Source organism: Morone saxatilis, unplaced genomic scaffold (genome assembly GCF_004916995.1).
Source record: "Morone saxatilis isolate NCDOM2014 unplaced genomic scaffold, NCSU_SB_2.0 Contig1, whole genome shotgun sequence".
NCBI classification, from domain to species: Eukaryota; Metazoa; Chordata; class Actinopteri; family Moronidae; genus Morone; species Morone saxatilis.
The window spans coordinates 2,160,954-2,172,533 of record NW_023339651.1 but is presented as its reverse complement, the minus strand read 5'-3'; the positions used below and the strand labels follow the sequence as shown (position 1 = coordinate 2,172,533).

At 40.7% G+C, this 11,580-nt stretch overlaps 1 protein-coding gene across 1 annotated transcript in view; it reads left to right on the top strand.

The window, feature by feature from the left end:
- Positions 1-7,218: 7,218 nt before the first annotated feature.
- Positions 7,219-11,580, top strand: part of zgc:114120 (uncharacterized protein LOC619267 homolog) — a gene marked incomplete at its 3' end in the record, with an annotated part of 28,622 nt that continues 24,260 nt past the window's right edge. Inside the window, 2 exon segments of the mRNA XM_035668993.1 lie at positions 7,219-7,267; positions 7,389-7,696. Of these exon segments, the coding sequence (XP_035524886.1) occupies positions 7,219-7,267; positions 7,389-7,696 (357 nt within the window).

The window sequence follows — 11,580 nt, the reverse complement described above, 5'->3', positions numbered from 1 at the left end:
CAGTCACAATAGCTCTCCAAGCTTTTTTCACATTTCTCTGCACTGTGCTGTTTACTCCCTCCTGACATTTTCGCTAATAAGTTCACAGATACTTCAAAATATATATTTATACCATAAATCTCATAATCTAATAAATAACCCATTCCTCTTCTAATTAGCATCTCAATGAACATAGAAGGTACAACGCAGCTAATAAACTACGTTAGCTTCCTCCATTTTAAACTCTCCTGCTGTCTCTTTCTGCAAAGGTCAGCACTGTCAGGATTTACTGAGGGTCAAAGGTCACTAAAGTTCCCTGTGGATTTATTAATCCACTAACCACGGCTCTTCAATTAGCATGAACTGACTCGGATGCTAATGTTGCAGCTGGTGTGATTGTGCCTTTAACTCTTTCAGTGGCAATTACAAGATCATTCCTTGTCAAACACAATTAGACTGCAGCCAACAATTACTATTATAGGCATAATGTGATTTTACTCATTTAGTCATTTAGTCTATAAAATGTTAGAAAGTAGTAAAAGAATACCCAATATGATCCAAATCCCAAAGATATTGAGTTTACAAAATGATATAAAAGATAAAAAAGCTTTTTTTGTGCATTTCTTGCTTCATAAATGACAAAATATTCTGCTTAGATTTTCCTTTTGATTGAATGATCAATTAATAAACACATTGTTTCAGCTCTAATACAATAAATTCACATTTATCCCAGCAGCTCTGCAGTGGATGCATGTTGAGAGCCTGCAGAGATTCACGGTGCACATGTAACACTGGACTACAGCTTCTGTCTCATGGTTAATGCAAGCACCGCTATACACAGGACAATATATGCATGTAGCATATAGCACACAGTCATCAGTGCAGCCTGCAGCTCCAACACACCCACATATTCCAAATCAAACAGGAAGGAAATAATTTGAAGTAAATTTGAGCGAAGCACAGACGAGTACAAATGATTAGACCTCAGCCCAATGAAACCATAAAACTAACAAATGGCCTCTGTCAGACCCTGGCCATCAGTGGCCAAGGTTGTACTACCAACACACACACACACACACACACACATTTACAGTCTTGTAATGAGAAATGTTTGGACGTGGCCTTGAGCAGCCTTTTGGAATGTGTCCCGGACAGCTGAAATATGGTATCAGTGGCACAATGACAATCACTCACTTGGTTTTTAGTCTCCCCTCAACTATAATGAACACAGAATAATGAATCATGTGGATAGGCCTTTTAGAAAGTGTGTGTGTGTGTGACAGACTTTTTATTCTGTGTTTGAAATGTTAGAACCCAAAACCAGCGAGTAAAACTTTTTTTTATGTATTTCTTTAAGCATGGTTTGATATGATAAGGTCAAAATAATAAGCAATGTTCGTCTTTGTGGGCCTTTATACATTTTAGCGGCGCAGTATTAATGTATATAAAGTGTCTGAACTATGACATCTCCCCGATGGCGACAGCATCACGGTTAAAGATTCAACAATGTGAGTAAAGTAAGACAATTAAAGGGGAATTCATCATCTGGACTGGTAGCGCTGTAAGCTGTTAGCAGAGCTGTAATAACAGAGGTGGTGCCAGCAGCAAGCTGGGAGGAGGTGGCAGCCCATTAACTACCACCAGCAGCCATAATGATATGGTAGAGTTAAGAAAAAATAGACCACAGAGCTGTAGCTGGGTTTTACACATGGGTGAGCAATGTCATGATTTAAGTAATATGTGCTGGCCGGGGCTCTATGTGTACAGTGTGTGCCTCTAGTGGAACACACATAACAGATAAGACTTGACGTTACAGGCCGGAGTTTAATGAATTCAAATAAATCGAATATGCAAGTATAACTCAAATAACATATAACACTGAAATGTAAAAATGTTAACGTCTTACTATGAAACAATAGTGTTTTTTATACTCGAGGCACAGCTGTAAAACCAGTCGAAATTGCTAATTTTTACTTTAGTTTTTAGTTTGTTTTATGGGTCTGTAAATTTTGAATAAAGAATTATATAATGTGGGATTAATTACCGGAAGAGAAAGACAGACTAATAGAGACAGTAACAGTCGAGTTGGTACATTTCCAGTTAATTACTTCTGATTAATTACTAAGAATGTAAAGTCTTCGGCCGTGTTCATACTTGCAAGCCAAAGTTTCACATCTGATTCGGGTTCATCTTTAATATGAGTATTTTCACTTTTACGTCCCTCTACACTGACATTCGTCATGCGGGTCACTTTCTGGACCGTGACCTGTTCACACTGGAATCTAATAAAGGTCTGAGCAATAAATCAGAATTCAGCATTAAGCCTTCCAGTGTGAATGTAGCCTTAGTTAAAGCTGCAGCAGGTAATTTTTATAAAAATAACTTTTTTTCATATTTGCTGAAACTTTCACTACATCCTGACCGTAGAACATGAGACGGATAATCTGTGAAAAAATCAGGTTCCTCTGGCTCCTCCTGGTGCTCCGAATGGAAACTACCAATCAGAGCCGAGAAAGATATGAAGGTGCTTAGGGTTGGGGGCTTGAAGACAATCGATTGTTGAGTCATTTCATTGGTATTTGACCCCCTGTGAATGAAACTCAACACTCAACTATCTTTCTCGGCTCTGATTGGTTGTTGTTGTTAGGGTCCGGTGGATTTTAGCTGATAGTATTAGCTTATTGTTTCACACATTATCTGTCTCATGTTCTACTGTCAGGATTTAGTGAAAGTTTCAGTAATATATGACAAAAAGTAATTTTTAATAAAATATAAAAATGACTTACTGCAGCTTTAATGTAAAGTTATTACTGATGAAGTGAATTCAGTTGAATTAGTGAATCGATTCTGTCCAGAAACCAACAACTGCTTATAAACTCTGAACCTTTATTCAAATGAATCAGAACTTTAAACTTTGTTGTACCAAATTATAGAAGAATTATTAGGAAATAAAGGAGCTGTTAGATATAGTGCTGCCAACAAATACACCGTCAATAATGTATAAAAGACGCATCTAAAACTAGACAAACGTGACAATAGAAAAAACTGTATGAAGAGACTTTTCATAATCAGCATTTTGATTAGAACATATCAGGCTGATGTTAGTTAGTGATTTAAAGCTCCAGAGTGTAACATTGAGGAGGATCTATTGTCAGAAATGGAATATAATGTTCAGAGGTATGTTTTCATTAGTGTTTAACACCTGAATGTAGGAATTGTTGTGTTTTTATTACCTTAGAATGAGATGTTTTGTCATGTTTTCACGCCATGTTGAACCGCCATGTTTCTACAGCAGCCCAGAACAGAGATGCACTGATACCAAATACTAAGTACTAACTACTTTTTTGGAGTAGTTGCCGATACCAATATGAGTACTTATTTATACCCTTACAAGACTTCATGCTTAATTTTCCTGAGACATTCCTCACTTTCTGACTTTAACTAATTAAATGTTGAACTTTGAAAGCTGCTGAAATGGCTTCTCCTCTGCCGGCTCCACTAACGTCACGCTGCAGTATCAGAGTACTTTGATTACAATTACGACTACATGAGCTCACTATTGGACCTGATAGCTGATACTGGTATCAATGTATCCCTACACACTGGCTCTACACGGGGATAATTTGCATTTCTCACGTGTATCAAAACCAACGTAGTTTCTCCCCCTAACTCGGAGGAGGGAGTTGCGATCTGCAACCACACCACTAAACACGACTAAATCCTCCACACCTGTCCTTTTAATGAAGACAAATCTGTGACCAAAAAAAGTGTCTGTGTAATAATAGAGCAGGGAGCGTGGTGTCATAAGGCGGTGAGTGAGCACTGGTTGTACTGGGCGGCTCCCAGCTGTAACTCTGTGAATGTAAAGCAGTCGTTTTGCTGTGGATGAGTTAAAATGTAGGACAGATGTTCTGCATCATCACTGTAACACAGTTGTTTTTAAGAAGACCCGCGTAGTAAATTCCAGCAGGTATTGCAGCAGATGACCAGCAGTGCTTCTCTTGGTAAAATATAGCCTCTCTTTGTCCCACATACATACCCACCCCCTCACTCCCCCCACCCACATGTAGGGGTTTGCTCAAGGCTTCACATAAATTAAAGTGACAAGCTCTTGTCGAGATGTTCCCTCCGTCTCTACCCAGTCTCTCCCTCTGTTTTATAACACTCCTTTCTTTCCTTCCTACCATGGATACACACCGGCACGCCGCCGCGCTCCTATTGGAAGATTCTTACATCGGGGACTCAAACTCTTTCCTCTAGACGCTAAACAGACAAATATTGTTGTTGTCAGGCTGAATCCCTGGAGGAGTAACAGCTCAGCTTCTCAGGAATGAATGAAAATGACTGTTCTTAAAGCTATTGTGCTATATTACAGACATATAATTCAGGTTTCTCACTAGATAATTCGATATGTTGGTGGCAGTAACAGATCAACCAGTGGGCTGATATCATGGGCTGGCTTTGATACATAAACATTATGTATACTGTAACTTTTGCTGTAGTCTGTAGCTGAATTTCGAGCTGCGTCACAGAGTTTCCTAACTGCTGGCTAATGAAGTTTAAAGACTTGCTTCAGTGCACCTTTGTTGCCCAGCAGGCAAATACGAGGACCTTACAGCACAGATCAATAATGTATAGAGACTCTGCCTGACCAAACATATAATTTATAGTTTGAATCTAAATAAAAGACAACCTGCAGAAACCAGAATAAGGAGCCTGTTGTACACAGTTTGTACTGTATGTGTTGTAAGATGCATCATTTCTAGAGATACTACATACGTTATTTGCTATTTGACTTTAAAGGTTTATTCCAGTTTGCTCCATTTCTGGTTTTATCTGGGAGGCAGGATGGCCTGGGGTATTTTAAAGTGAGGGTCACTGCGGGGGATTGGGGAAAATACTGACTTTCCTAAACACTATGTGTATTATTATAAAATATGATTTATAACAATATATAACATATCAAAATTGTATTTGCCATTCCCCATATTTCTAATTGCCTTCCAGTAAAAACATCATTCATCACATTACTTAACTGGTCTGCTCCTGATGTATGTTACATTTCTATTGTTGGCTGTAATAATAAAACAGTACAAGTCAAAAGTTTTGTCCACAATAAATTAAATACGGCCTCATTAGATCACATATATTCTTTAAATCTTACAGAGCATCTTTAAATGAGACTTCAACCTCAGTTTTTCAGTGCTGTGTAATCGAGTTATCGGTTATTTATAACGTTTATAAGTTATTTTCTCACTTTTTTGTGTTATCCTCAACATTTTTTAATGAATATGTATGAATTTGTCGCAGTGTTTGACAGAGTATAGTGTCGCCTTTAAAAGCCTTTCTTGGGACGGTTGTTGCTAATTAACATCCTCTACACACACTATGGTACTATCAGATAGCTTTATGAACTTGTGTGTCCACTGTTATGTAAAGTGTAACCGATCACCCAGTCAGCGGTGCTTTATGTGTCACTGGTCACAAGAGGGCAGTAAATCTGTCCCCGTACAGGAAGACATCGTTTCCATTTGTGTCACTTCTCCTCCACTGATTCTGACTCAAATGTGAGACAGTCAAGCTGTCAGATAATAGCAGGAGACGTTGCTGTGCGACAGTTTCTTCTTTTATTTTACCTCAGGGTTCCCAGGACAGTTGCAGTTGTTGGAATAGACAGATGTTGCAGCTGTTTTCACAAGGGCTCTCTATTGCTAGAGGTGTGTTTTCATATGTGTGTGTGTGGAACAATAGGACTGTGTGTTTTTGTGTTTGGGGAGAGAGGAGAGACTAACAGGGAGGAGAGTGTTTCTTCCAGACATGAATATACTGTGCAGGTTGCTCAAGGACAGAATGAGCACATGGATGTTGGAGCATTGTTAGTCCTCGCATTAACACTCTCACCGCTGCTTCCCTGACATCCCTCAAGGTCTACCCTATTAACTACTGTGTGATTACACAATGCAGTGTGTGCTGTGATAATAAGCTCTCACTTACTCACCGTGTAATGGACAATTGAAAGCACTACAACACGTCTGTTTATCTTTTGACTTTATAAACCTCTCATTTGTTATTCGATTAATTTTCCACCTTTCAGGCAGCCGTCCCTTCTGTTTATTCACTAAGAAATTAAAATTAACTTGCAGAGACTCGAAATCTGTGTGAATTTGTGGGCTTTTTGTTGTTAAATAGTTGTGAGGTACAGCAGCTGTGAGCAGAAACAGTTTTCACTTCCTGGAGGTGCAATCAATAATGCTCCGACATCTGAGAATCCAAAAGAACCAGAAATATGGGTTTCAAACAAGGAAGAAGGATTTGCTGCATAATTTTCACTCTGTGTCACTAAACACTGAAGATGGATTTGATATAAAAACACAAAGAAACAAATTGTTGTTTGATAGGGGTACAACATAACTGAGGATGCAATCTTAAAGGGTTCAAATTTAATTTTCATTTTTCTCCTCTAAACATGTTATTATGTTTTGTCGTGTTTGATCCTCCTTTAACTGTTTTTTTCAAGAGAAATTTCCCTGGTTTTACAATATTATTTTCATGAAATCTGCAAATTATTGTCATATTACACATTATATGACAGCATTGTTTATTTCAATGATTTCTGCAATGATTATTTTGTCTAACTTCAGCTTCAGATGTATTCTGTAAACAGCAGTTTACAAACAGTCAGAAGTAAAGGTCCAATTAGTAGCTCTTCTGGAGCTTTTAGTCACTTCACAGGATCTTAATCAGTGGATAGAGATTTCCATTTTTCTGAGCCTCTTCAGAGGATACTTAGTCAATATTTTGACATACTAATATATTATATTGAGAAAGTTTCTCACTATAAAGACTTGTCATATTGGCGGAAATGGGCTTCCATAGTTTCGTGCCTCTCTTGGATCTGCCTGAACGCGTTGTGTCTTCATCCTCCCCGAAGTCAGAGTCCTGTTCGGAGCCGCTGCAAATGATCACCTTCACCCAAAATAATGACTTCTTTTCTCTTTAGTTGTTATTTCATTTCATCTGAATTGTTTGGCTTGACTGGCCGACCATCACGTCCACCAATGCTGCACCTAAATCTACTGTTTAAATGTTGCCTGTTCAGTCTAATTAAGGTCAGACGCTGTGGTATGGATGCTTTTTATCTACATCTACAACTACATGAACACTGTGTTGATTCCAGTCTCTGCATATTAATCCCATAACAGACCACTGGCTTCAACCTTTATTCTGATCTTTGGAACCATGTTGGTAGTATTTATAGACCCTCAGAAACCCTTTTACGAGTGTCATCGTATGATTTAACGGCGTCACCAGAAACATTTCTATTTGTCTCACTCCTTTACTTTCTATCTCCCCCTTCTCTCATCTTTTTAAACCCATCCCCCTGTCCCTACACCCCCACCCTGCTGCAGGTCGAGAGAAGAGAAAGGGTCCCATGATCTCTGCCGGTGATGCCGAGTTCCCGCGGGATTACCACACCCTGGCTGCCGGCGGCGGCCGCGGGGCACGGCGGTTCCCCGACAACACCAACGGGGGGTTCACGTCGTCCTCGCTGGACCGCCGGCATAACTCCGTGGCCGCCAAGAGCCTGGAGGCCCTGAACAGCATCCACAAGGCGGACATCGAACGCCAGCGAGATGCTCTCATGGATCTCCAGAAGAACAAGTACTCCAACAGCCCCGGCAGCATGTCGCAGGGGTCCGCCCCTGCTGGACGGCAGGTATCTGCACAGTGCACCTAATTATCTGACAAAGAACGCTTTAATGTTTGGTTCTGGTATCGGTGGTGGTCAATAAATACTTCAATATAAGAAGCAACATCTCTCACACTGACTATAGACTGAGGTTGGATGAGAATCCTCCTGAGGGCCTGCAGACAAACAGGACTCTCCTGCACTCTCTCATCTCTCATATTATTGTCTATCATTCAAGGCACAAAGCAGTAGGGCTGCTCCCCAAATAAAGATTTTTGTAGTAGTTGTTAGTTAAAGCCAACAGTCGACTAGTAATGGTACTGATTCTGAATGTGTCGTTCATTTATTTCAACGTCACACAGGTTTCGTTGTTCAAAATGCGGAATAAATAACTTCCAACTTCACAAAAACAAATACATTTACGTTAACTTCTCAACTGTTTCGTATGGAACTGCCAATGTGACGGGAAAAAAGGATTCTCAAAGTCATTATAATGACAAACTTTATTAGACTTCATATCTCAATATAATAACTTTGAGATACTAAGTTAATTAACAAAGTCCCCGTCCTCCCCGGAGTCAGAGTCCTGGTCGGAGCCGCTGTAAATCACATAGCCTCTTTTGCTCTCGGAGGCTGTGAACTCTGTTGCTTATTCTCCTGTGCTAGCTCCTGTGCTAGCAGTCTAAACAAACCTTCCGCTGTCCTTCGAGCTCCTAGTCCGGATAGATATTGTGTTACAAGATCCCCTGATACTTTCATCCCGGTGAGTTTAACATTGTTATTTTTTTCTGCGTCAGTTTAGTCGATTGTTGGGGGGGCAGCCCTACGAAGCAGTTTCTTTCACAAAAATTCAGCAAATACAGGACAATATAATAAATACCATATATTGTTTTTTTTAACCATCAGAGATTCTGTTTATATCTATGTAGTGATTCTTGCTTGTGTTTGTGGCACCGTTTGATTTCATAGGGCTTTTGTCAGGTATTTAATTAGCCGAATTAGCCCAAAATAGACATTTCTATGTGGTTATATGACAGTGTATATCAATACCGCAATATAAAAAGAGATTTGTCCTCTCCTACACACATGGATCAGGAGGGACAAATTAATTCATTTAAGAATGCAAATGCATCCGTAGGTGGGATGCAGCAATTAAATGTCGTGATGTTTTTGAGTTCCTGGTTCTCGATGTGATATTGTGACGTCTTTTTTAATACATTTGCATAAAAGTAGTTGACGAAAACTGGAATTTTCACTTTTGTCATGTCAAATCTAAACATTTGAATTAAAACATACGTATTTTTAGCAGGATACATTGAAAACTAAAGTTAAGTGAGTATCAAGGATTATTTGAAAACTTAGAAATACATATTCCAATATTCTCAGTCACTGTATTTATTTTAATGCAGATTTCTATCCAATAACATCTCTAGAGGAGAGTGCATCCTGGGGGAGGGATGAGCTCTCTGAGTGCTTTCTGTTTCCACACGTGAACATTTTCTTCCTGGGAGATAATAACAGCACATCGGTGGGCTCGGAAACCCACACAAGCGCATTATGTGGCGAGGTGCCTCTGGGGGCTTCAGACGCACACACAGTGGAGGCTTCTTTTTTTTTATGACCGGCTTGCTGGGTCAGTAATGGCCACGTTTTAAGTGGTTATCATCTGAAAGAGTCAGCAATAGAATATGGAGAAAAGGGTTTAAGTGGGACGATGAGAAAATGTCAGAATGTGAAGTATTAAACTCACCTCTCCATCTCTTACGTCTCCGTCTCCCTGCTCGCCTTGTTCTCCCTTTCATTCTGCCATCAATCACCACGCGCTCTGACTTGATACCTGTGACAGATGGTCAACACAGAACAGCCCACTTCAGCGTTTCTCTGTCTACCTTAAAGGAGTAGATCATCCCCCGTCTGTGTGTTCACTGTGGAGCTGGAGGCAGGGTGTGTTTAGCCTAGCTTAGCATAAAGGCTTGAGGCAGGAAAGCAAGGGAAACACATTGATAGTAGTTATAATATAATGGCTTCTGGGTCTGTGTAGTGTCTTAAACTTGCTTTCTATGGAACGGCCAGCATGGGGCAGCTCCATTGGTTGCAATAAAAATGATACCATTCAGTCTTATGTAGAAATAAGTCGACTTCTCAGTTGATTTATGAGCTTAGTAAACAGTTTCCTGATGAGTTTCTGGTCTCTATGAACGTGTACGTATACCAACATGTTCATTATACATGTTCTATTGAGTTACATATTGGAATAAGTGTTCCTGTAATGTCTCCAGCTATAGTGGATGTCATGAGGAAGAGCTTCAGTCTCTGATGATAGACTGATAATCTCATTAATTTGCCATTTTGTTGTCATCATTCATCCTGACGCTGTGTTGGCAGTTGTTGTCTGGGTGGGAGTGATATTTATCCTGAACTCATCAACAACGTATGCATCTGCCCTGTTGGCTTAATTTTTCTTTGACATGGCTGGGAATAGTTTTTATGTTTTAGAAATACGCCCATTTCAGAGATATTATATCTGTTAAATCAACTTACAGCAACATAAATAGCTGCAGTTATCTCAATGTTATTTGTCTCCATTTCCTTGGCAATTTTTCTGTAGTCCAGACGCAGGAGGGAGGAGGAGGGAGGAGGAGGGAGGGTGCAGGTGCTGAAACGTTAAATCCCTTACAAAGCAATTTGAAAAAGCAACAAAAGTGGCGGTAATACTGCGTACGGCGCTGTTGAGCTACCCCAAATCAGCCCTACCTCTCACTATATGCTGCCTCAGCTCTTTTTTTTGACAATGTTGATTTATTTAAGATGTAATGTTAAAAAAAAGACAGCATGTTAATTAATGAGCTTTAGAGGTGTTAGTAGGCACATCAGGACAGAGCCAACACAGCTTTGGACATGAAACCTGATGTTTGGAGCTGGTAGTGCCAAAACATATTAGAAAAAGTACCTTGCCTAATACCTTGCCTGATTTTAAAAAAGTTTGCGTTTTTTACATTTAGTTTTGGAATTATGACCTACCTATCTAGCTAGCGAGCTGCCATTTTGTTGGCGGTTCGGCGTGCAGCTGAACACAGGCTTGTTTGGAAGATGGACTTGAAAGGCCCATCGAGGCCTTGATGAGTCCACTTTCCAGCCGATATGGTGTGTGAACCGAGCAAACTCACCTCGCTCTCGGTACCAAAGAGTGTTTCCCAAAACTGTGAACTACTCCTTTAAGTCTCTCTCTCTCTTTCTTTTCATCACTTCTTATTCTTCCCTGCAAACCTCCGTTAGCTCCTGTCCATCACGTCTCCCCCAGTGTCTCTTCTGCCCCCCCCGACCCCGCCCAGCTCCTCCTTCCTCCCCACCCACTCTTTTTGCTCTTTAATGTGCTGTGTCTATTTACCCCAACCACACCATATATCACCCGATGAGAAAGGTGGACCGAGACACAGAGAGAGAGACAGAGAGAGACAGAGAGAGAGTAACAGAGATGGAGAAACAGGTGGAGTCTGCTGTCGTCATGGTAACCCACCGTTTCCCATATAAGGCAACTGAGTGATATCATATGGTTGGCACTGCCTGGGCTCTGGAAGGAGGCACAGGCTGTACTGAGTGAGAGGCAACAGCAGCAGGAGAGAGAACGAGCGACAAGAGGAGAGGCAGCCAGGGAAGGAGGGAGGGTTCTTTTTTTTATCGTTTATGTCAGCAGGGGCGAGAGAGACTGACAGACAGCGGGAGAGAGAGAGAGGCAGATAGAGAGAGCAGAGCACAGGACAGGAGGAGGAGGAGGGGCAGGAAGAGATGCTAACTGCCTCTTAGGCGCTACTACGGGTACCAGCGAGGGGGACTCTGGCGGATCCTCAGGGCGCGGGAAAGACACAGAGCCGCAGTGAAAAAAAAAAAATGGAGAGGGGGGAGGAGGAAGA